Source organism: Nyctereutes procyonoides, unplaced genomic scaffold, assembly GCF_905146905.1.
Source record: "Nyctereutes procyonoides isolate TBG_1078 unplaced genomic scaffold, NYPRO_anot_genome, whole genome shotgun sequence".
In the NCBI taxonomy this organism is placed as follows: domain Eukaryota; kingdom Metazoa; phylum Chordata; class Mammalia; order Carnivora; family Canidae; genus Nyctereutes; species Nyctereutes procyonoides.
Window position 1 is genome coordinate 18,969,088 of NW_026575160.1, and position 26,156 is coordinate 18,995,243.

The following is a 26,156-nucleotide window of genomic DNA, read 5'->3' on the forward strand; positions in this document are numbered from 1 at the left end:
CAACTGGGTCCTAATATATGCCCTAATTACAGTTTTAACCTCCCTCACAAACTTATTCTTAACTGTCAGCAGGAATATTCTGATTAGTACCAATAAACTGATCTGTCACATGGGCTCTCTCTATCCACCAAAGATGAGGTAATCTGCACGATAAGACTCCCTGCTCTTTCACCTAAGAGAAGGTGACTTTGCCTGGAACAATTTTTTTTATTTTGCTGGTAACTTCATTTACCACCCTCCTAGAAATCTTCCGTTTTGTACAGTTTGGAGCATCTCTCTACTTGCTAGATGGGATGCTGCTGGATTCATTAATCAATTAATAAAACCAACTAGATCTTCAAATTTACTAGGTTGAATTTTTGTCTTAACACAGGTAAAAAATTCTTTTGGTTTGAATTCTGATTCATTCTCACTGCCTATGTACTTTGGACAAGTTATTTAATCCTGAGAGCCTCAATTTCCTCATTGGTCAATATGTCACAGCAAACATCCCTTTCATCTCTGGAAAGGCACTTCACAATGTTGGCTTCTGCTCCTTCTGTTGAAACCAAGTCACTGCTCTCAGCAGCCTCATGAGGCAGCCCAGGACTGAAGCACTAGCATCATAAAGGCCAAGATGTAGACCAGCAGAGAAGCTTGGCCATCCTAAGACAGTCTTCACATCTTTTTTTATAGGTCTGCAGTCTTACAGGGATTTGCCAGTTGCTCCTAAGTGGAGGTGGGCAGAGACCTGGCAGTGGACTTCCCACAGACATCATCCCCAGCTGGGCTTACTGCCTTTCTAGACTACAGGACTCAGGGACCCCTTTTCTATATCTGGCTTCAGGGATCACTGCCTCTTCCCCTGTGTAGGTGATACATCAGCATTTAGCCAAGTGTATCCATTCTCCTGTGAGGCTCATAAAATATGCCTTATTATAAACTATCATGTTAAAAATCTCAGAATAAGGAAGGGCAGGCCAGGGACTCTGACCCTCAATCTTTTCTTCCCCCAACATCAGTTCCAACATTTTCCTTCATTGATTCCAACAATTGGAGGCTACCAATTAAGAGGCTGACTTGGGACAATCACCCAGACCTCGTGACATCTAGAGTTCTTTCACCAAACTGCAACCACTGTTCTAAGTCAGCAATGGATTTCCTGTATTAATAACTGTTCATGGGTTAAATACATTTTACAGGGCACAAAGCCCAGAGTTCATGTGCTCACCTGTACATGACTGTCAGTACATGTTTAGCTGAATACAGCAATTATTCTAGCACCATGTTTGTCCCTGGAAAACAGAAGACTACGGGAACACTTGAAATTCAGAGCTTGAGTATGATTTGATTTGGGCACAGATACTGTGGTAAACCCAGTTTTCCCTAAGATAATTTCTGCCACATTGCTCACTTACCCACTTTTTATTCACTGTGATAAAATTTATATACCATACTACCCTGTATTTTGACAATACTTTCCCCAACCCAAAGCAAAATACCATGAGGCTGGGGGAGGTAGTAACAAGGACAACGACATCATGCCCTCTCTGAGGCAGGGGTTGGGTTGTGTGCAATATCAAATGCATACACGTTTGGTTGTTGATGCTGGGAACAGCCATGTGGAGGCAGATAATTCTAAGGAGTTTGTGAGGGGAAATGTTAAGCTAGGAATCAACATCTGAGCCAGGGTCTGACATTCATCAAGTTAATGGGAAACAGAGCTATAGGGTCTTTAATCACGGATTTTAGCAAGGATAAGCCTCCATCCTCTGGTTTGAAGACCAGGAATCGTTTTGTACAGCAGAAAACTTCCTGACTGTGCTCTGTGGCAACCAATCACCAGACTGGCCAGGTCCTCATTATTTCTGGCCAGGGACCAAACTGAGAGAGACCTAGAAGCCTGAGAGACAAGAAGCAAATTCTGAGGCTGGGTGTCTGTGCACTCAAAGAGCATCTCAAACTCTTAAAGGGATTTGTATCTCTTCTATAAGGAGTAATACATATACATTCTACAGCTCAGATCTAGGTCTTAACCTTGTAAACCTCCAGGAAAGGACTCATTTTAATATTTCAGAATGGCTGTAAAGTATAGAAACACTTAATGGTTTTATGTTTTCTTCATTCTGACCCTCTTCTTCTGGATCAACTTTAAAGACTCTTCAGAATAGATTATATATTTGAGGTTATAGAAGTTAGGGAGAATTGACCAAGGGAAAAGTGAAATGCTTTTCCTTTGAGCTTTCTCTTAAGATGTGAAAGAAAACAACTTTGGTGGGTGTGATATTGATGGTGGGTGTGATATAATAAATATGTATTTGGTCTTCATCCACTGTTCTGGCACACAGCTCCTAAAACCTTGTAATTTCCTATATAAAAAGGCCATAGGAGCATCTTTTCTTATACTGTTTAGTTTTGTTCCCAGTTCTCAAAGTAGGTCCAGAGCTATAAAGGTAAAAGTTTGCTATTCATAACAAGACCCTTTCAGCCAAACTATTTATTAATGAGGTCACTTTTGCAAAGCTCCTAAAGATGAGGACTGGTTGCCAGGGGAACCAGTTCTATGATTAGAGGGTTGGAACTTTCAGTCTTACCTCCAGGGAGATTGAATTAATCACCAATGGCCATTGATTAATCAATTATGCCTATGTGATGAAGCCTCTATAAAAAAAAAAAAGCCCAGGGGTACCTGGGTGGCTCAGTCAGTTAAGCATCTGCTTTCGCTCAGTTCATAAGGGGATGGAGCCCCACTTTGGACTCCTCGCTCAGCTTGCTTCTCCTTCCTGCTTGTGTTCTCTTTCACTGTCTATTAAATAAATAAGCTCTTAAAAACAACAACAACAAAAAACCCAAAATGGAGTTCAGAGAGCTTGAAGGTAAAACATGTAAAGGTATGACATGACGTACCTGGTGAGGACATGGAAGCTCCATGCCCCTTCCACATGCCTTACACTATGTATCTGCTCCACCTGGATGCTCTTGAGTTATATAATAATTTATAATAAATCAGTAATGACATAAACAAAATGTTTTCCTGAGTTCTATGAGCTGCTCCAGAGGAGGGTACTGAGGGACCCTGTGCTTTACAGACAATGGGTTACTAGCAAGCTGTACTTGTAATTGACATTTAAAGTGTGTGGAGAGGAGAGGTCTTCTGAGACTGAGCCCTTAACCTATAGGTTCTGACGCTGACTCCAGGTAGACAACATCAGAATTAAATCTGTAAGACACTGGGATGTGTGTCTGGGAAATCTGGTGTCCTCTGGGAACAGAAAATTTCTTGGTGATGCTGGAAAACTACACAGTTAGAACAGTGCTGTGAGTGTAGTATGTAGTATGAGTATAGAAAAGGAAAACAGGAGTGTTTTTTCCTTTGTAGTAGATGAAGGATGAGAAATGCTATGAATAGTTACAGCAAAGAAAACGTCCCTTTGGCTTCATCTCTGGATGCTTCCAAATAAGGATTGTGATGGAGGCTTCTCCACTCTCATCATTAATCCAGAGTTTCTCTAAAGGAAATGATGTAAATGCTTTTGCCTAAGTGGAAAAGGAGTGTGATGAAACTGACTATACATTTTGAAACCTGTTATTATTAGCAATGGAACTCCCTAAAAAGTCCATTTTACAACTGTTTCTCCACATTTAAAGGAACATAGTTGATGTTTTTTCCTAGGGTTTAATAATTCTTTATTTCTATAACATGTTAAAAAAAGGATATTTCTCAAGGTCTAAAGTAATAATTTAACTATTAAAAATAATAGATCTGAAAAAAAAATAGATCTGGGGTGCGCCTGGCTGGCTCAGTCAGAGTGTGTAGTCGACTCTCGGTCTCAGGGTTGTGAGTTCAAGCCCCACACTAGGTGTAGAGGCTATGTAAACAAAACAACCAGATCTAGAATGGGAGTGTGTTTGTGTAGTTGGCTTCTTCACTGTGACAGCTGAGAAGTGTACACTCTTTGTAGTTATTAAGATTAAAAAAAAAAGTTGGTGGAGGTCCATTATTTTGTGCCATCTGTGAAGCCTTGCTACTAAATCATTCAGACTGTAATAAGTTTCTCTGAGCAGTAAGAAGACTATATTTAGATAACAGAGGAAAAACTATCTTTCCAACAGAGTACGGGGAAAGAAATCTTTAATTTGCCAACTACTTTAAAATACTCTTGTATTTTTGAGTGCTGGCATAGGATTTCTTTTGGGAGAGTCCTTGTGTAAGCATACTCAAATCCAGTTGTTCCTGCAGCTTGCTCCTATGCGGTGGAAGGCAGAGATAAACTGCCACATATATACAGAATCTCCATTTAGTTATGTCCAGCAGACAAGGGACACTTGAATAGAGTTGGAGTACGGGTTAAAGCACAGGGTGGAAGACTCAGATGCCTGTAGGGTCCTGGCAGGTATGGTCATAGGGTAAGAAAAGGTAAGGTAAAGTGTAAGAAACTGGCCAGGGGAGTGCAAAGGGACCTAATAAGGGCAACCACGGGGAAAAAAGAATTTGAATTCAATTTGTGAAAAATCACTATGTGGCTTCCCATTTTACATTGCTGGCTGGTCAACTTAGTTATTTGCTTTTCTTTTCATTGTAGTCTGATATCCCTACAGTTGAAATTTACCAGTCAATGAACCAGCACCTCTGCATTCTCCCTCTCTCTCTCAACTGCTCCCTTCAAAAAGCTTTATTTATTTTCAAAAGATTTTATTTACTTATTCATGAGAGACATATATAGAGAGAGGCAGAGACATAGGCAGAGGGAGAAGCAGGCTCCATGCGGGAAGCCCGACATGGGACACGATCCGGGTCTCCAGGATCATGCCCTGGGCTGAAGGCAGGCGCTAAACCACTGGGCCACCTGGGCTGCCCCTTCAAAAAGCTTTATAATGCCTCACTCTTAATGGGGGAGATCCAAGGATCCCTGCACATTAGGAAAAAACCTTTAAGTGAAAGAAACCATAAGAAAAGGCAGAGAAGAAACAGCAAACAAAAAAAGAAAAAAAATAGTATCCTTAAAGATGACAGATTTGTTATTGAGGAAAAAACAGATGCTAGGAAAAAAAGAATTCTTGGAATAAGCAGCTTTTCAAAATTAAAAACTGAAACTTAAAAGTGCAATGGTGGAAGGACTAGAAGGTAAATCTTATAGAAGTCGAATGAAAAGAGGATCACAAAAGTCTAAGAATTAAGAAAAAAACAAAATGGAGGGAAGAAAATTAAAACATAGATCATGTATGAATATTAAATACACACGAAGTATCAAGAAAATATTTAAAAAGTCTGAAATCTGGTGAGAAACAGTTCACATCACGAAACTGGAAGGGGCGTCTGGGTGGCTCTGTTGGTTAATTGCCCGACTCTTGATTTTAGCTCAGGTCATGATCTCAGAGTTGTGAGATGGAGCCCTGCATCAAACTCCCCACTGGGCAGGGAGTTGTTTGGGGAGTCTCTCCCTCTGTCCTCCTTCCCTCCATGCATGCTCTCTCTCCCTAAAATAAATAAATCTTAAAAAAAAAAAAAAAGAAACTGCAAAATACTAGATAAAAAGAATTCTTTAAGGCTTGCAAAAGAGGGAAGGTAGGACAAGTTCCTTAAAAAAGACAGGGAATCAGAGTGGCACCAGATTTCTTGGCAATACTGGAAGCTAGGAAATAGTAGCCTACCACCTCTGAAATCAAGTGAAAATAATTTCTAGCCTAGAATTCTATACCTAGACCACCTACCTATCATGTTTGAGGATAGGATAAAGACATTTTCAGGTATGTAAAGACTCAACAAATTCACCCCAATGCACTTTTTATAGGAAGTTACATAATACACTTCAACAAAATGAGGTAAAGAGAAAAAGAGGAAGACATAGGGTCCAGAAATGGGCTCCAAGACAGGAGAGTGACAAAGGCAGTTGTACACCAGGTTTAGAAAGTAACCACAGGGTACTGGAGAAGGATAATTCTTGGTTTTAAAAACAAACTGATAGACTGCCTGATATATAGAACATTTAGAAAAAGTATCGTTGGCTTTTAGGGCCTTTTGAATAAAGTTAGCAGCAGGTAATAGGAAATTAAGCAAATGAAAAAGACTGAGGCTCTTATTAACTAGTTGAAAAACAAAAATTGTGCTAGAAAGCAAAAAAAAAAAAAAATCACAAAACACCATTTTGCTCCAAAGTGAGCAATGTTGGATAGTTATCATAATGCTAATACCAACTACTGACTTAACAAAAATTATCATAGAGCTATACTGGAAGGATGGAGGCAAACGGGTAGAGAAAGAACGAAACCCTTATTTATGTGACATGAGGTTTATAGGTAGTGTCTGTTGTTCAATCTAAAAAAGCAGTATAAGCATATAATTTAGAAGTGAGTAGTTAAGTCCCAGAAGAAAAAAACTATCTACTTACTGAAACCTTGGTTAGAGAGAGAGTTGCAGGGAGTGTGCAGGTGACTACGGAACAGGGATATATGGACCACTTTTTTTTTTTTTTTAAGGATTTTATTTATTCATGAGAGATACAGAGAGAGAGGCAGACACAGGCAGAGGGAGAAGCAGGCTCCATGCAGGGAGCCTGATGTGGGACTGGATCCCGGGACCCCAGGATCAGGCCCTGGGCAGAAGGCAGGCGCCAAACCCCTGAACCACCCAGGCGTCCTGAACCACTTGTTCTTGAAATTAGTCTCTTAGTCTCATTTGATGTTTAAAATATTATTCTAAAAATAAAAATTTGGGGCAGCCCAGGTGGCTCAGCAGTTTGGCGCTGCCTTTAGCCCGGGTGTGATCCTGGAGGCCTGGGATGGAGTCCCGCATCGGGCTCCCTGCATGGAGCCTGCTTCTCCCTCTGCCTGTGTCTGTTCCTCATTCTCTCTCTGTGTGTCTCTCATGAGTAAATAAATAAAATCTTCAAAAAACAATTAAAAAAATAAAAATTTTGATTTAAAAGCAAACATGCCTCTGAATTAGCCAACGCAAATATGTCAGCAGCTCAGAAAGTTTAAATCCCTGGAGTGGAAAAATCCAACTGATCTGGGAATCAGGCGACACCTGGCTTCCTCTTTAGTTTTGCTAGTTTACAGATCAATGTCTCCTTGATCAGGTTACTTAACTGCTGAACCTGCCTGTCTTTCCGCATCTGCAAAAGGAGGTTATAATCCTTCTGATGTCTATGAGTGCTCTGTGAGCTACAAAATAAAAGTGGAGTGTCAGCCACTATCTGGTACCCCACAGTCAAAGATACTGAGGGGTCAGGCCGGGCTCTGGGAAGCTCAGGCTTGGGCTAGGGAAAGGTATTTGAACACCTGCATCGCATAGGACGCGGCCACAGAGCGCCTGGAGGGGCCAGGACCGGGAGTTCCCGCAGCAGCGTCGTCTCCCGAACCTCCGCCTTACTGATGTGACATTTAGCTACATTTAGCTCACACTGGAAAGAGCCGACTTTGCCTGAAAAGGCAAAGCTCCCGGGTTGATGACAAAGACTCTGAAGCCTCTAAGGACTTTCCCTTCCACCTTCCCATAGGTAATGCCGGTGCCTGAAACAGGACCCCGGGGACGCCAAGGAAGGGCCCTGCAAGGCCGGGAATCCGCCTCCCCCCGGGTCCCGGCCCGGCCCGTGGAGCTGCCCCTGGCCTCGCTGCAGCCCCTGCACGCCCCGACGGCCGCGGGGTCTCCCCTGCACCCCCCCGCCCCCCGCCCTGGCCGCAGAGGAGGCGAACGCGGCTTCGGCGGCTTCACCGTCGGCCCCGCGACTCGGCCCCCGGGAAGGCGCAGGGCGGCGGCGCTCACTGCACCTGCCGCGCGCTCGGGCCCTCCGCGGGCCGGGAGGGCAGCCCCAGGCCGCCCGGCGCCCCTCCCCCCTCCCCCTCCCCCCTCCCGTCCCCTTCCCCGCCCCTCCCCCTCCCGTCCCCTCCCCCTCCCCGCCCCTCCGAGGCGCGGCCCGAGGGACCAGGGCACCCGGCCTCCCCGGCCTCCCGGCCTCCCCGGCCTCCCGCCCCCACACCTGGCGGAGCAGCGGGGCGGCGCGGACTCACAAGGACTCCAGGTGCTTGAGCTGCTGCAGCTGCTGCGCGTCGTGCCGCCGCCGCTTCTGCTCCCGGCGCCGCTGCAGCTCCTGCTCCGCCGTCTCCCGCGGCCGCCGCGCGCCCCCGGCCCCCGCGTCGTCGCGCCCGGGCCCGGCCGACATCGCGGCCCGCGTGGCGGAGGCGGCCCCGCGGCGGCCCGAGGCGGTGGCGGCGGCCAAGACGGCACTTCCTCCGCGCCGCGCCGCGCCCCGCCCCGCCGGCCCCGCAGCGCCCCCTCCCGCCGGCCCCGCCGAGGCCTCCGGGCCCCCGCCCCCCGCCGGGCCGCCCCGCGCCGCCGCCCCGAGTCCGCGCTCGCCGCGCGGGGGCCCCGCCGCCGGGCCGGCCGGGGTCGGAGCGCGCCCCCTGGCGGCGGCCGCGGGCGGCGGCGGAGGAGGAGGAAGAGGGGGAGGAGGAGGCCTGCGGGGAGCCCCGGCCGCGCCCCCTCCCCGGAGGCCCGCGACCCGCGGCGGCGGCTGTACGGGCGGGGCTGCCGCGGGGCGCTGGGCCGCACCCCGCCTGGGGACGTTCTCTCATTTCCTTTTTAAAAGATTTTATTTATTTACTCATGAGAGACACAAACAGAGAGACACAGGCCGAGGGAGAAGCAGGCTCCATGCAGGACTCGCCCTGGGCTGAAGGCAGATGCTCAACCGCTGGGCCACCCGGGCGCCCCTGATTCTCTCATTTTCCAGCGCGCGGCCACCGCCTCGTCTGCGGCGGACCTGGACACGGTTTGGGAGCTGGACGGAGAGCTCCCTCCGCTGAGCGCTTTTATGCGCTGGTCGTGGAGCCAAGCCCTTAAGTGGATTTAGCCTTTAAAAACTTACCAAGTGCTCTTACTACTCGTATTACCCTTGTTTCATAGATAAGGAGGCGGAGAGAGTTAAATAACCTGCCCACAAGGATGCAGGAGTAGAGGAGCCAGGCTGCAAATTGCTAAAGTGCTTAACCAGGTGCATTTTGTAAATGTATCTGATATGTGAAGTTGTAATCACTGTTTTAACACAGTGGAAGAAACCATAAAGGAAGTAAAAGTAACAGTGTAGGGAATATTCCCCTCATATGTGGCGTTCATTATAATTAATCCTTAAAATACACGAGGAGCTTCTTCATATTTATTAGAGAAAATCCAAATGAATGAGCACACAAAGGCTATGAATAGAAACATAGTTATTACACTGATATGTCCCAGAGCTTGGAAATCAGGTTCTTCCTTTGAGGGAAGAACCGGTGCATAAACCAATCTAGCGGTTGATGCAAGTTACCTGAACTAGTGTGTCCTGTAAATACTCTGGCTGTGAGGTTGTCTGGGTCTCCCAGAGGTTTGATGAACTACCTGATTTCCTAGAAACTACTCTGACCAGCTAGAGTGGCTTCTTTTGTCTGTGACTAAGAACTCTGTCAGAAACAATGTTTGATTGCAAAGTTAGTTTTTTTTTTTTTTAAAGATTTTTATTTGGAAGCCAAAGAGTGCACAAGTGTGGGGAGCAGTGGGAAGGGGGCAGAAGCAGACTTCCCGCTCATGTGGGGCTCCATCCCAGGGCCTTGGGATCTTGACCTGAGTCGAGATTAAGAGTGGGATGCCTAACCAACTGAGCCACCCGGGTGCCCCACAAAGTTAGTTTTTTTATTTTTTTTTATTTTTTTAAAGATTTATTTATTCATGAGAGACACAGAAAGAGAGAGGCAGAAACACAGGCAGAGGGAGAAGCAGGCTCCACGCAGGGAGCCCGATGCGGGACTCCATCCCAGGTCTCCAGGATCACGCCCTGGACTGAAGGCAGCACTAAACTGCTGAGCAACCCGGGCTGCCCCCCACGTTAGTTTTTAAAATCAACCTTGATAGGGATCCCTGGGTGGCTTCCTGGCTGAAATGTTAATATATGGATAATATGGGAATATGTATTTTCTTTTTAAAAATTGAATATCTTAGCAGGTTCAAGATAATTTTTTCTCTTTTCTTTTTTTTTTTTATATTTATTTATGATAGTCACACAGGGAGAGAGAGAGAGGCAGAGACACAGGCAGAGGGAGAAGCAGGCTCCATGCAGGGAGCCCGATGTGGGACTCGATTCCAGGTCTCCGGGATCACGCCCTGGGCCAAAGGCGGCGCTAAACCGCTGAACCATCCGGGCCGCCCCTTTTCTTTTTTTAAAGTTTAGCTTCCACGCCCAGCATGGAGCCTAATACAGGACTTGGACTCATTCATGACCCAGAGATGAAGAATTGAGCTGAGATCAAGAGTTGGGGGCTTAACCAATTGAGCCATGCAGGCACCTCCAAGATAATTTTCATTTGATGCTTTTCATACAGAATATTTTATTCTATTATTTAGAAAAATCTCTTTTATTCTAGGGGCACCCCTTGGCTTTTTTTTTTTTTTTTAAAGATTTACTTATTCATGAGAGACACAGAAAGGGAGAGGCAGAGACACAGGCAGAGAGAGAAGCAGGCTCCCTGCAAGGACCCCAATGCAGGACTCGATCGGAGACCCCAGGATCACGCGCTGAGCCAAAGGCAGACGCTCAACCGCCGAGCCACCCGGGCATCCCACCGCTTGGCTTTTGAAAGCGTAGATGAGAAGAAAGTTTTAAAAGCACCACCTCTTGCCACCAGGGCTCAAAGACTGACCCTCGCTAGTGCGGCCACCCAGGCCACTGCCTCCTGGTTCATACACTGAGCCTCTGACAAGCCTCCGAGTGGGGAAAAGGAACTGCTGCAGGAGGCTGGGAAGAGAAACCGCGGAAAAACCCGGACGCCCGCTCCTCCCGCGCGAGCCCCGCCCCTCCCGCGCGAGCCCCGCCCCTCCCGCGCGAGCCCCGCCCCTCCCGCGCGAGCCCCGCCCCGAGGGTAGCCCCGCCCCCGAGGGTAGCCCCGCCTCCGCGCTCAGATACGCGGGACCGGAAGGCGTGGGGGGCGTGGCCTGCGCCCGCAGCGGAGGCGGGAGGCTGGTCTTCCTCCGGTCCCCTGTCTGAGGCGCTGTCCAAGGACCGGAAAGGGAATGGTTTTAATGACCTTTCCGCCAAAATAGGGCCAAGGAGTGGTTCCCTCCAGCTCCCTCCAGTAGAAATCTGATTCCAGCCTGACCCGAGCAGGTGAAGGTCTTCCGCCTTCCACCCCGCCCCCTCACCTCAGCCGCTCTGGACTACAAACCCCAGAAGGCGTCGGAGCTGCGCCCTCCGACTTGCGCCGCGGCGTTGGTTGTAAAGTGCTATGACAACAGGGCTCGGAGGGCTCGGCGTGAGGCCGGAGTGGGGAGGTGTCCCTTCCGCGGCTGCCGTCCTTCGCCGGCTCTCTCCCACTGACTGTCTTCCTCAGCGTCTCCTCCTCTTTGCGAGGAGCGGGACTTACCGTGGTTCTGGCCTGCCTGGTGTCTCGAGGGACTGCGCCGTGTTCCCCGCGTGTCTCCGGCGTTGACACGGAGGGGATGCAGGCTTCCTGCTTGTGGGTGTCGCTCCAGCTCTGTGGAGCCGGTGGTGCTCCCTGCTGAGGCGCTTTCCGTCTGGGACGTGGAACAAGTTGGAGCAGGGGACCCGCCGGGAGTAGTGAAGCGAGGGCTTGCTCTGCTCTGCACCCTCCATTCTTGCTCTCGTCGTTGCAGCTCTGGCACCCTGGCAGGAAGGAGTTCTTCAAGGGAAATCTGTGGAGAGTTCGAGGAAAGGTGGGTTCAGGACCCACCTGATTCGGCGTCAGGTAAGGGGATGTTTGGGATCAAACATTGGGAGCGTGGATGCCCCTTCTGTGTTTTGTTTTGTGGGCAAGATTGATCCTCTGATGCCGTGTCATGGGGTTGGGGGATGTTGGATGACAGGTTTCTTAGGGAGGACGTGTGCATTGAAAATAAAACGAAACAAAAAGCAACGAGGAGCACAGTGTGTGGGAAGTCTTATGAGCATTTTCGAGGAAGGTTGATAAGAATTTTTAAAGATTCCATTCAGGAATGTCACGTGGTGCACTAGCATCCTCCTCTCGTTGACACTCCAACAGGTCTTGTGAGCAAATGGCCAAAGCAGTTCTCAGCCTATGACTGCAGTAGGATGCAAGCACTAATACCCTCTAATTCTTGCAATAGGATTATTGCTTCTCCTTCTCTTTCTATATTGCAGAGCACAGCAGTTTAGATGACCTGAGCTGATTTTTGTCAGCGCCTCCTTTCCTTCGTCAAGTCCTGCAATTGACTTCAGTTTCCCGGAGAAATTCATAGGTGTTTTTTTTTTTTTTTTCCCTCCTATCTCATTACTTTAAATGTGAAACCACATAGCACACATACATAACTTGAAGATTTTTTTTTTTTTTTTTTTTTACAACTTGAAGATCTTAACCAAAGTCAGACAGCATTTAGAGCGGGATAGATTTTCTAACTTGTTAGAAATATGTAAAGAGAATAATTGCTGCGATTTGTGAGCGTGTTTGTGTGTGTGTGTGTGTATGTGTGTGAATAGACTGAATCCTTATTTAGAAGAATTAAAACTTTAAAATTTGCAAATAATTTATAAGTTATTTAGTGTAAGGAATTTTTCATTTTGTGGAATTGTGTGTAATTGCTCTTAAATTACAACCACACAGATATTTATGCTACAAGTTCTTGATGGAAACATTCACTGAAGGGGAAGAAAATCCAATATCAATAGTATATAGTAGTTTCTGATGTTTTACACCTTTTGATGTATGTAGCAAGTCTCCTCCCTCAGAATAAAGATTTTTTTTTTTTAAATTTTTATTTATTTATGATAGTCACAGAGAGAGAGAGAGAGAGGCAGAGACACAGGCAGAGGGAGAAGCAGGCTCCATGCACCGGGAGCCCGACGTGGGATTCGATCCCGGGTCTCCAGGACCGCGCCCTGGGCCAAAGGCAGGCGCCAAACCGCTGCGCCACCCAGGGATCCCCAGAATAAAGACTTTCAAATATTTCTTGGGACAACTGGGTGGCTCAGTGGTTGAGCGTCTGCTTTCGGCCCAGAGCCTGATCCTGGAGTCCCGGGGTTGAGTCCCTGAGTCCCGCATTGGGCTCCCTTCGGGGGGCCTGCTTCTCCCTCTGCCTGTCTTCTTTCTCTCTCTCTCTCTCTCTCTCTCTCTCTCTCTCTCTCTCTCTGCGTGTCTCTCATGAATAAATAAATAAATCTTAAAAAAAATATTTCTCAAAAATTATTGAAACAGGGTCACCTGGGTGGCTCAGTGGTTGAGCATCTGGCTTTGACTCAGGTCAGGATCCTGGGGTCCTGGGATCTAGTCCCGCATCAGGCTCTCTGCAGGCAACCTGCTTCTCCCTCTGCCTATGTCTCTGCTCTCTGCATCTCTCATGAATAAATAAATAAAATCTTAATCGTTGAAACATGTGATGTTATTATAAAACATCCCTGCCAATTAACATTTCAGTGAAAGATTACTGTTAGTTTTTTTTGAATATTCCATTTAAATATTCAGTCCAGGGACACCTGGGTGGCTCAGCGGTTGAGCACCTGCCCAGGCTCAGGGCGTGATCCTTGGTCTCAGGATCAAGTCCCACATTGGGCACCTTGCATGGAGCCTGCTTCTCCCTCTGCCTATGTCTCTGCCTTTCTCTCTGTGTCTTTCATGAATAAATAAAATCCTTTAAAAAAATAAATATTCAGTCCAGAGGTCCAGATTGACCTTTGTAACTTTGTCTTGCTCAGAATACATTCCATCACCACCACTTCTATTACTACTAGTAGTACTACTACAACTAGGTTACTACTGACATTTATTTGACATTTACTGAGTACATCTTATGCTTAAGCAGATACATGAGTTAGGCCATTTTATCTTCTCACCCTCCAGAACAATTAGGAAATTAGAGGGTGAGGGACTTGTCCAAAGTCACTCTGCTGTAGTGTGAAATGGAAAAGGGAACCATTTCTGTTTAACTCCCTCTTTTGTGCTCTTTTGTTTTCTGTGTCTTTTATTGAAAATTTCAATACAGGTCTCTTATAATATTGTCTTCAAAAGCAGCATTCTTCTAATTCTACGTATACTTGTCATTTTTTTCTTGCAGTGGATGAACTGATTCCTACTTTCCAAAATTTGAGTCAGCATTAGCATGACCTGGAAAAAGCAAAACTGCAAACATGGACAACAGCATTAGCAGTTTAGCCTCTAATTCCAGGATCTTGCCTTCTAATCCACATACTCTTTTTTTTTTTAAATTTTTTTAAAAAATTTTTATTTATGATAGTCAGAGAGAGAGAGAGAGAGAGAGAGAGGCAGAGACATAGGCAGAGGGAGAAGCAGGCTCCATGCACCAGGAGCCCGACGTGGGATTCGATCCCGGGTTTCCAGGATCGCGCCCTGGGCCAAAGGCAGGCGCCAAACCGCTGTGCCACCCAGGGATCCCCTTTTTTTTTTTTTTTAAGAGAGGGAAAGGGAAGGGGGTGGGGAAGGGAAGGAGGGATAGAGAGAGAGAGAGAGAGAGAGAGAGAGAGAGAATTCTTCAGCAGACTCCATGCCCAATGAGCCAGACTTGGGGCTCAATCTCTACAACCCTAAAATCACGACCTGAACTGAAATCAGGATCTGACGTTTAACCGAGTCCCCCAGGTGTCCCCACATATTCTTTCTGCAGGATTCTTGGGGTTATTTTTGTTACAGCAGTTCTTCTAGTCCTCCTTCCTCATTGTAGGACGAGGCCAATGAGGTGTTAAAACATCCATATCTTAAATGAAAACTAAATCTGAGTAAATTTTGATGTGGAAGACAGTGTATTTAAATAAGTATTAAAAAAGTGTCAGGTGTGGAAGAGTATATCTGGAGTTTAGGGGATAAAGAGATTATCTTCTGTTTATTATTCTAATGAGGCATAGGAAAAACCTTTTGTGGTTATAGGTATGAGCCTTTAAAACCTTCAAATTACTCTTTTCTAGTCATTCTTTAAAAATTTAATTAGGTGGGGGCACCTAGGTGGCTCTGTTGGTTAAGCGTCTGCCTTCAGCTCAGGTCATGAGCCCCAAGTGGGGCTTCCTTCTCAACAGGGAGTCTGATTCTCCCTCTATCCCCCTGCCTGGTGCTCTCTGTCAAATAAAAAAAATCTTAAAAAAAATTTATTTAGGTGTATGAAATACTTTCTAAACAGTTTGAACTTGCAATGATTAGTTAATATCCATGGAGTAATCTTTTTAGTCTTTGTGGAGTGGCTGCACTTGTTTAGGGTTCTGGAGAAGACAGCCTTGTTTGAGATGCTTCTTCTACTACTTACTAGTTGTAACCATTTGGGTTTAGTTTTCATTTAAGATACCTCATTGGCCTCGTCCTACAATATGGAAGGATGACTAGAAGAACCTCTCTGTATTCACGGATACCTTAGTAATAGTACCTACATTTTACTTTGTAGTTCTGTTTTGAAGATTAAAATAGAGTACTTGCAAAGCACTTAGAACACTGCCTGGGACTTAGTAAATGATTAGTAATTGTTAACTATTATTTTCCTGTCTAGAAAAGGGAGATGAGAGCCATTGGAAACCTGATTTTTTGTTCTTGTTTTTCATTTACTTAAAGGCAGAAAAATCACTGAGGACCTGGAAATCAACATTGAATGAATAGGGAATAAAATGCAAATCCTTGTTTCTTATTTTTATTCAAGGCAGTTAACTAAACCAAATAAAAAATCAATTTATACATATTTAATTTTTTGTTAGCATACTTTTTGTTTTTGTAACAAAAATCCAGGTTTCAAAGCTGAAAAATGCCCCTTGTTTCTTAGTTTCTTTCTTCCTAACCTTCCAAATAGGTGACTTTCTCTGCCCGCTGCCTTAGTATTTTAAAAACCAAGATCTTTCTGAATTTGGAAAATGATTAGAATTTCATTTAAGACTTAATTTCTGGTTAATTTTTCTTTCTCCTGGTGGGGTGGGATGTCCTTCTAGGAGAAGAGATAGGATTTATTTTGCTAACCTATTTTTTTTTTTGTTAAGGATTTTATTTATTTATTCATGAAAGACAGAGAGAGAGAGAGAGAGGTGCAGAGACACAGGCAGGAGGAGAGAAGCAGGCTCTAGGAGCCCTAGGGAGCCTAGGGAGGGAGCCCTAGGGAGCCTGCTGTGGGACTCAATCCCAGGACTCCAGGATCCTGCCCTGAGAGGAAGGCAGATGCTCAACTGCTTAGCCACCCAGGCATCCCTATTTTGCTAACCTTCTAAATTCAATTTGCTAACGTTTTGTTCTGCAGGAGTAGCAAATGTGGCCGAAATACAGGAGTATTCAACTTTTTTAAAAAAGTGAAACTTTATTATTACTTGTTGTGACAAATTTTAAACATAAAAGCAGGGCAGCCCCGGTGGCTCAGCGGTTTTGTGCTGCCTTCAGCCCAGGGCCTGATCCTGGAGACCCAGGATCGAGTCCCACATCGGGCTCCCTGCATGGAGCCTGATTTCCCTCTGCCTGTGTCTCTGCCTCTCTCTCTCTCTCTCTCTCTCTCTCTCTGTCTCTCATGAATAAATAAATAAAATCTTTTTTAAAATTTTTTTTTAATTTTTATGTATTTATGATAGTCACACATAGAGAGAGAGAGAGAGAGAGGCAGAGACATAGGCAGAGGGAGAAGCAGGCTCCATGCATTGGGAGCCTGAGTGGGATTCGATCCCGGGTCTCCAGGATCACGCCCTGGGCCAAAGGCAGACGCCAAACCGCTGTGCCACCCAGGGATCCCATTTTTTACATTAAAAAAATTTTTTTTAAAAAATTTTTATGTATTTATGATAGTCACACAGAGAGAGAGAGAGAGAGAGGCAGAGACATAGGCAGAGGGAGAAGCAGGCTCCATGCACCGGGAGCCTGACGAATAAATAAAATCTTAAAAAAAAAAAACAACTTTTTGCTTCAAAGAACACTAAGTGAAAAGGTGAGAATGGGAGAAAGTATTACAAATCGTCTCTCTGATAAAAGACACATACCTGTAACATACAAAGAATTCTTATGACTATAATACACAGACAGAAACCCAATTTAAAAATGGGCAAAGGGGCAGCCCCGGTGGCTCAGTGGTTTAGCGCCACCTTCAGCCCAGAGCCTGATCCTAGAGACTCGGGATTGAGTCCCGCATCGGGCTCGCTGCATGGAGCCTGCTTCTCCTTTTGCCTGTGTCTCTGCCTCTCTCTCTCTCTGTGTCTATCATGAATAAATAAAATCTTAAAAAAAAATTATTCTAGGAAAAAGAAGACAGTCACTAATACCACATATTTTATGATTCCATTTATATAAAATGCATAGAATATATCTCAAACTAAATATTGCATGTTAATGCTACTTAACTAAAAATAAATAAGCAAACCAATAAATAAATAAATAAAATGTACAGAATAGGCAAATCCATTCAGATAGAAAGTAAATTAGTGGCTGCTTCAGTCCAGTGGGAAGGAAAGGTCAGGAGAGTTATAGGTAAGGGGTGCAAGGTATCTTTTTAAGGTGATGAAAATATTCTAAAATTGGCTGCACTTATGTATATACAAAAATAACATTCAACTGTACAAATTATATAGGTGAATTACATATTATGTAAATTATATTTCAATAAATCTCTTATTTTTTAAAAGAATAAAAGGTGATGGACATATGAGGAGTCGTTTTACTATTCTTTATGCTTTTATGTTTGTTTTTAAGATTTTATTTATTCATGAGAGTCACAGAGAGAGAGAGAGAGAGGCAGAGACACAGAGTGAGAAGCAGGCTGGATCCCAGGTCTCCAGGATCACGCCTGGGATGAAGACGGCACTAAACTGCTGGGCCACCGGGGCTGCCCTGAAGCAAAAAGTTTTAAATTTTAGTGAAGTCTCTTTATTTTTTCTTTTGTTACTCATGTTTTTGTTGTCAGATTTAAGAATCTATCACGATATCTGATGTCATGAAGATTTGCGCTTAGAAGTAAAAAAAAAAAAAGTTTTCTTCTAAGAATTCTTCTAAGAATTTTGTAGTTTTACCTATGCATTAGTGAATATAAAGGTCTTTGATCCATTTTGAATTTTTTTTTATGGTTTGTGGTAAGGGTACAACTTCATTCTTTTTTTTTTTTAGAACTTCATTCTTTCTCGTGTGGCTATCCAGTAGTACTAGAATCACTTGTTGCAACTTCTGATTGAATGGTCTTAGCATCTTTGTTGAAAGTCAGTTTACCATAGATGTATAAATTTATTTCTGGACTCTCCATTCCTTTCCATTTACCTATGTCTATCTTTTGGCCAGTACCATACTGTCCTGAATACTATTGCATAGTAGTTAGGTTTTGAAATGGGAAAATCCTCCAATTTTGTTCTTCTTTTTTAGATTGTTTTGGCTATTATGAGTTGCTGGCATTTTTTTTCCATATCATTATTTTTAATGTCCAGCGTTTATAATATGAGGGCCAGGGCTTTCTCCTCAACTCAAGTTTATAAGTTTTCCATTGGCTTGTGAGGCCAGTAGGGATACTTCTTGTCTAATTTGGTTTCTGGGAAGACTTCATTCAGGTCCTCAATGGTCATCTGATCAAATGGAATTATGTTCTTCATCTTCTCCAGCTCTTTTACATATTCTTCAGTCCTGGCCTTTGAGAGAGACAAAAACTCAGCACCGCTTTTCACATCTTCTTTTTCCTCAGCATCTACCTGGACAGTGATTTTATCCTCTGGCATAGGAACCTTCAGGACATTAAACTACTTCTCAAAGTCATCTACCAAGCCAGCCTTTGCTACATTGGGCCTTGTAGTAAGCCCAGTTGATAGCAGGTGGTTTCTCAGGAAGAGTAGTGGCCAACCTAGAAGTAAGCATCTCATTCCAGGATTTCAGGGAGATGGCCTTCTGGTTTTGGGGTATGATCTCCCCAAAAGCTACCCAATCAATGGTTTTTAGAGCAAGTTTTCACCCAGCCATCTTGAGATCCTTCACTGACCCTGGCGGCCCACAGTCCACAGCCGCTGGCAATTTTTAAAAAAAGATTTATGTATTAGAGAGAGAGAGCAAGTGTGAACACACAGAAGGAGGGGTAGAGGGAGAAAGAATCTTTAGCAGACTCCTGGCTGAGCATGGAGCCCCAGTGCAGGGCTCGATCTCATTACCTTGAGATCATGACCTGAGCTGAAATCAAGAGCCAGATGCTTAACCCACGGAGCCACCCAGGTGCCCTACGTGTTGGCAATTCTATATGAATTTCAGAATAAATTAGTAAATTTGTACAAAGAAGCCCTATGGGAGTCTGATAAGGATTGCACTGCATCTGTAGATCACTTTGGGAAGTATTGCATCTTTTTTTTAAAAAAGATTTTATTTATTTGAGAGAGAAGAGAGAGAGCAAGAGAGAGAGAGCATCAACAGGGGATGGGGGCAGAGGGAAAGGGAGAAGCAGATTCCCTGCTGAGCAGGGAGCCCGACCAGGGCTCAATTCTAGGACTCTGAGATCTTGACCAGAGTGGAAGGCAGATCCATAAAGGCACCCCAGGAAGTGTTGCATCTTAAAAATGCAATACTTCAAATGCATGGCTTCTTATCCATGGATATAGGATGTTATCCTGTTTATTTAGATCTCTAATTCTTTTGACTGTATTTTATAGTTTTCAGAGCATATATATGCTTTATACTTTGTTAAACTTATTTCTAGGTATTTTATTCTTTTAGATGCTATTGTAAATGCAATTTTCTTTAAGTTTCATTTTTTAGATTGTTCATTGCAAATGCATAGAAATGCAATTGTTTTTGTATCCTTCAACCTTACTTGTCTGTTAGCTCTAATGGTTTTTCACTGAATTTCTTAGGATGTTCTGTTTACCAGATCATGTCATCTGAGTAAAGATAGTTATACTTCTTCTAGGAGCCTTTTAGTTTTTTTTCTTAGCTAATTGCCTGACCTAAAACCTCTAGTACAATATTGCATAAAAGTGGTGAATTTGGACATCCTAGTCTTGTGTCTGCTCTTAGGGAGAAAGCATCTAGTCATTCATTGTTAAGTATGATATAAGCTATGGGTTTTGCATAGATGTCCTTTATCATTTTGAGGAAGCTCCCTTTTACTCCTAGTGTTTTGAGTGTTTTTATAATGGAAGAGTATTAGATTTTATTTTGTCAGATGCTTTTCCTGAGTTGAGATAATAAGGTGGTTTTAAATTTTTGTTTTATTGATATGGTGTAGTATTATAATTTGTTTTTGGATGTTAAACTAACCTTATATTCCTGGAATTAATTCTCCTTTGGTCATGGTGCGTAGTTCTTTTTATATCTTGCTTATTCATTTTGCTAATGTTTTGCTGAGGATTTTGCATCCGTATTCATTAGAGATACTGGTCTGTAGTTTTCTTGTGTTTGCTTAGTTTTGGTATCAGTGTAACACTTGCCTTATAGTGTGAGTTGGGAAGTATTCCCTTTTATTTTTTTGGAATAGTTTGTGAAGAATCGGTACTAATTTTTTCACCATCTGGGCCTGGTCTATTTTTTGTGGGTAGGTTTTTAATTTAGATTTTCTTTTTTTTTCTTTTCTTTTCTTTTCTTTTCTTTTCTTTTCTTTTCTTTTCTTTTCTTTCTTCTTTCTTTTCTTTCTTCATCAGAGAGAGAGAGAGAGGCAGAGACACAGGCAGAGGGAGTAGCAGGCTCCCTGTAGGAAGCCTAATGTGGGACTCGATCCTGGAACTCTGGGATCATGCCCTGGGCCAGAGGCAGATGCTCAACCACTGAGCCACCCAGGCATCCCATCTTTTTTTCTTTTTTTTTTTTTTTTAAGAGTTTATTTATTTGAGAGAGAGAGCATGAGCAAGGGGGCGGGGGCAGAGGGAGAGGGAGAAGCAGGCTCCCCGCTGAGCAGAGAGCCCAATGCAGGGCTTGATCCCAGGACTTTGGGATCATGACCTGAGCTGAAGGCAGCCACTTAGTAGACTGAGCCACCCAGGCGCCCCTGATTTAGATTTTCTATTTCGTCTTTAGTCAGAAACAGATAGCTGGAAGCAAGATGATGTCCTGCTCCTCCAGGGGAGGAGCTATGGGAGCTATGGGGAGAGGGTGATTCTATTCTTGGCTATACCTGTCTGGAGTGGACTTTCTATCTTGTTTTGAGCTATGAGTGAGGAGAGGAGGAGTGAGTATTGGTTTTTTAAATACTACAGATTCTTAATTTTCTTACTGAGTTTTAGTAGATTTTTTGTTTCTTATTTTTTATATACTCTTACAGTTTCCAGAGACTTTCAATGGTGATTTTAAAAAAACAATTTTCGCCAGTTTTGCTGGGGAATGGGTCCATGGAGCTTCTCATGTGTCATTCCAAAAGTGGAATCCTGTGATATTTTAAATTTGAAATTGCATAGCATAGTGGTTATGGGAGACATACTTAGGTTATCAAGAAGATTTGGTCAGAGTTCCATCACGTATCAGAGTACTCTAGTGTTTGTAAGACTTTTTAACACTAGGTTAGTTGAAGCAGGATCCATCCAAGGAACCCGACGCGGGACTGGATCCCAGGACTCCAGGATCATGCCCTTGGCCGAAGGTGGCGCTAAATCGCTGAGCCACCCAGGGGTCCCCGAGAAATTTTTTAAAAAAGATTTTATTTATTTGTTTGTGAGAGAGACAGAGCATGAACAGGAGCATGGGGAGAGACAGAGGACGAGGGAGAAGCAGACTCCCCACTCTACTGATTCATATTCTTTTCATTTTTTCTTCATTTTTCTTGATAAATTGCAGACAGTGGCAGTCAAACAAGAGAAGCTAGAGACCAGGGAGAGGAACAAGTTTCTGCCATAAGCTGTGTGACTCAGGGTAATCATATAGCTAACCTTTCTGGGCTTATCTTACAGAATGAGAGGGCTAGCTGATTATTAGGTACCTTCTAGCTGTTAATGTTAAAGTCTGGTTTTCAAGGTAACTGGTGGCACAGGTCCCAGGAAAGAGGAAGTGGGAAAGTAGAGCCATGCTATAAGAAAACATCGACTTTGGCTATCAGATATCAGTTCAGTTTGTGCTTTTTATGCATTAAGGTGCATGTGAATCACCTGGGGATATTGTTTGTGGTGGAGCTGAGGTTTTGTATCATAAGCTGTTGGGTGATGCTGATGCTGGTCCATGGACTACACTTTGGGTAGTAAGTTGCTAAACAATGTAGGTAAGGAGGGCTTTCAGCAGCAGTGGAGGATGACTAAGGAGAAACTGATAGAGCAGGAGAAACAAGGAACTAAATATGGCCTGTGTTATTTTGTCAATAGAAATAGATCTTAAATTTTATGATTGAAGTCCTTAAAAAATTAGTGCTTGATGACATTTCCATGTACAGGCAGTGTTGGAGAGTTAGTTTTTCATATTGGAGGTTTTTTTTTTTATTTTAGCAAGATGAAAAATTTGATCATTAACAAAGATTTTTGAAGCCATTTTCGCATAATAGCTATTTTTGCCTGATGCAGTCATATGTATCAAACTGCAGCTATGTCTTTCATGGTCACTTATCTAAGCACTTTGATTTTTAAATTTTATTTTATTTATTTATTCATGAGACGCACACACACACACACAGAAAATGAGAGAGAGAGAGAGAGAGAGAGAGAGAGAGGCAAAGACACAAGCAGAGGGAAAGGCCGGCTCCATGCAGGGAGCCCGACGTGGGACTCGATCTTGGGTCTCCAGGATCACGCCCTGGGCTGAAGGCGGCGCTAAACCGCTGAGCCACCCGGGCTGCCCTAAGCACTTTGATTTTTTATATATTATTTCAATAGTGTTGATGGAAAAAACTCTTCTCTGTGACTATTACTTGGGTGTTTAATATGTTCTCTAGGCAGATCCCATGAAGTTTTCTCTTCTGCCTACATGAGGGGAAAGAGACCCTTTGGGATGTTGAATAGGTCTTCCCTTCCTATTTTCTCTCCTTGAGACTCTTTTTGAACTGGCTGATGCAGAATGTGTACAAAGGATCTCATACTTGCTGGTTAGCCTATTGATTTCTATTTTTGGCTATGTCTCCAAATGGAGTTTTGACCCCAAGCCTTCATTTTTTTATGACATATCAGCAGCATTTCATAGAGCTGGCCACTCTCTTTTTCTAGATACTTTTTCATTTCCTTCCAGATGGCACACTCCTGGTTTTCCTTTGATCTCATTGGATGCCCCTGTTCAGTTCAGTTTTCTCTTCTTTTTTTACCCCTGGTCTCTGACCCCAGAGCCTAGTTTTTCTGCCTTGGAAGTTTGTGTGTGATTTCTTTCAAGAACCACCAGCCCCACCCGCATTCCCCACTGCAGCCTCATGCACCTTTTCCCTTTCTTTGTTATGCTTTTTATTTTCACTGTAATAAATTATAACCATGATGCTAACTATATGATGAGTGCAGTGAGTCCTCCAAGTGAGTCTCTAAGTGATATTGAATTTGGGTAATATTCTACTCTGGGCTGCAAGAGAATCATGTATCTTGATGTATCTTTATTTTTATTTTTATTTTTTTAAATTTTTTTTTAATTTTTTTATTTATTTATGATAGTCACACAGAGAGAGAGAGAGAGAGAGAGGCAGAGACACAGGCAGAGGGAGAAGCAGGCTCCATGCACCGGGAGCCTGACGTGGGATTTGATCCCAGGTCTCCAGGATCGCGCCCTGGGCCAAAGGCAGGCGCCAAACCGCTGCGCCACCCAGGGATCCCTTGATGTATCTTTATACTGGAGGTCTAATAGTATGGTGTATAACAACTTTCTAGATATATCTGGAGTATATAATGAGAATATATGGCACTTGCTAAGTACTGTTAATTCCCTCTCAAAAAAATCTGGTAAAAGTGTAATAAAGTGTTTATTACATTTTTTGTATACTTCCTGCCAGGCTTGAAGTTTAGTCATCTGGCAATCTGTATAATTATATAATGCCATTAGTAATAATGAGTGATGCAGATGTTTTTCAGAAACTCTCCCACATATCTTAAAAATCATTATAAGCTTATTTACCTGCTATGTTTTTTCCCCGTCACTTCTATCAACACTTTGCCTTTATCTAATTTCATTTTTAGTGGAAAGAGAGGCCTTGGATGGGGTTTTCTTTTTTCTATTTTTCCTGTTGTTTGTTTCTTTAAACTTGTCATCTGAAATAATATTATAAGCACATAGAAATTGTATAAGTAATGATTTCCCAATGGTAGCAGAACAATGATCAAATTACTAAATTGATATTAGTATAATACTACAACTAAACTATAAATCTTATTTAAAAAAATCTTATTTAGATTTTACTAGGTTTTACATTACATACACTTTTCTTCTTGTAATATAATTTGAAGAAATTAAAACTTATCCCATGAAACTACTACCAAAATCAGGGTATAGAACTTTTCCATCATCCCAAAGAAATTCCCTTCTAGTCCATTAAAGTGACTGCCCCCTGCCCCCCTTAGACTTAGTAACCACTGATCTGTTTTCTATCAGTTTAATTTTTTCATTTTAAAAATGTTATAGAAATGGAATTATTTAATATGTGATCTTTTGGGATTTTTTTTTCACTTAGCATAATGTCCTTGAGATCCATCCAAGTTGTTGTTATTTCATTTTTTAAAAATTGCTGAGTTTTATTCTATGGTAAGGATGTACCATAGTCTGTTTATTTACAAGTTGGAAGACATTTGTTTCTTTCCTTCAGTGTAGGTTTTATTATTTTATTTTAAGATTTTATTTATTCATGAGAGACACAGAGAAAGAGGTAGAGACATAGGCAGAGGGAGAAGCAGGTTCCCTGTGGGGAGCCTGATGCGGGCCTTGATCTTGGGAAACCAGAATCACGACTTGAGCCAAAGGTACACTCTCAACCACTGAGCCACTCAGGTACCCTGGGAGAGAGAATCTTTTTTTTTTTTTTTAAGATTTTATTTATTTATTCATAGAGACACACACACAGAGAGAGAGAGACAGACAGACAGAGACACAGGCAGAGGGAGAAGCAGACTCTATGCAGGGAGCCTGATGTGGGACTTGATCCAGGGTCTCCAGGATCACACCCTGGGCTGCAGGCGGCGCTAAAACGCTGCACCACTGGGACTGCCCTGGGAGAGAGAATCTTTTTTTTTTTTTTTTTTTAATTTATTTATTTATGATAGTCACAGAGAAAGAGAGAGAGAAGCAGAGACACAGGCAGAGGGAGAAGCAGGCTCCATGCACCGGGAGCCTGATGTGGGATTCGATCCCGGGTTTCCAGGATCGCGCCCTGGGCCAAAGGCAGGCGCTAAACCGCTGCACCACCCAGGGATCCCCCCGGGAGAGAGAATCTTATGCAGGTTGCATGCCCATCACGGAGCCTGACATGGGCCTTGATCTTACAACCATGAGATCATGATCTGAACTGAAATAAACAATCGGATGCTTAACTGACTGAACCACCCAGGAACCTTGGTAACATATTTTTAATTTTTTGAGGAATCACTATACAGTTTCCATAGTTGCACTCTTAGATTTTCACCAGCAGTGGACAAGGGTTCCAGTTACATCACATCCTTGCTGACACTTGTTATTTTCTGTTTTTTTTTTGTTGTTTGTTTTTGTTTTTTTTTTGTAGTAGCTGTCTTAGTGAGTGTGAGGTGGGATTTCATTGTGTTTGTGATTTGCATTTCCCTAATGATAGGTGATGTTGAACATGGTTTCATATGCTTTTTGGCCATTTGTATATCTTCTTTGGTGAAATGTCTGAGTCCTTTACCCATTAAATTTTTTTGCTGTTGACATGTATGAGTTCTTTATTCTGTATATTAACCTTTTTTTTTCTTTTAAAGATTATATTTATTTATTCATGAGAGAGAGAGGCAGAGACACAGGCAGAGAGAGAAGCAGACTCCATGCAGGGAGCCCGATGTGGAACTTGATCCTGGGTTTCCAGGATCACGCCCTGGGCGAAAGGCAGGTGCCAAACCGATGAGCCACCCAGGAGTCCCAATATATTAACCCTTTGTTAGATATGTAATTTGCAGATATTTTCTAACATTCCATAAGTTGCTTCTACTGCATTCTTACCTATTCCTCACAATATCATTCTTTATTTTATAGATGAGTAAGCTGAAGTATGTAGAGGTTCGGTAACTTTTAATAACCCTCCACTGGTTTCATGGTTTGTATGGAACCTGGATTCCTTTTTTTAATATATATTTTTTTATTGGAGTTTGATTTGCCAGCATAGAGTGTAACACTCATCCCATCAAGTGCCCCCCTCAGTGCCCATCACCCAG

At 43.4% G+C, this 26,156-nt stretch overlaps 2 protein-coding genes across 6 annotated transcripts in view; one reads left to right on the forward strand and one right to left on the reverse strand.

Annotated features, from left to right (window-relative positions):
* Nucleotides 1–8,173, reverse strand: part of LOC129502834 (retinitis pigmentosa 9 protein) — a 29,643-nt gene extending 21,470 nt beyond the window's left edge. For all 3 annotated transcript variants that reach the window (XR_008663048.1, XR_008663047.1, XM_055314658.1), the window contains exon 1: nucleotides 7,990–8,173. Coding sequence is in view for 1 of the 3 variants with exons in the window: in XM_055314658.1 (XP_055170633.1) it covers nucleotides 7,990–8,141 (152 nt within the window). In the remaining 2 variants the exon portion in view is untranslated. The remainder of the gene's footprint in view (nucleotides 1–7,989) is intronic.
* A 2,806-nt stretch (nucleotides 8,174–10,979) lies between these two features.
* BBS9 (Bardet-Biedl syndrome 9) overlaps nucleotides 10,980–26,156 on the forward strand; it is a 430,791-nt gene continuing 415,614 nt past the window's right edge. For all 3 annotated transcript variants that reach the window (XM_055314823.1, XM_055314824.1, XM_055314825.1), the window contains exon 1: nucleotides 10,980–11,712. The gene's annotated coding sequence lies outside the window, so the exon portion shown is untranslated. The remainder of the gene's footprint in view (nucleotides 11,713–26,156) is intronic.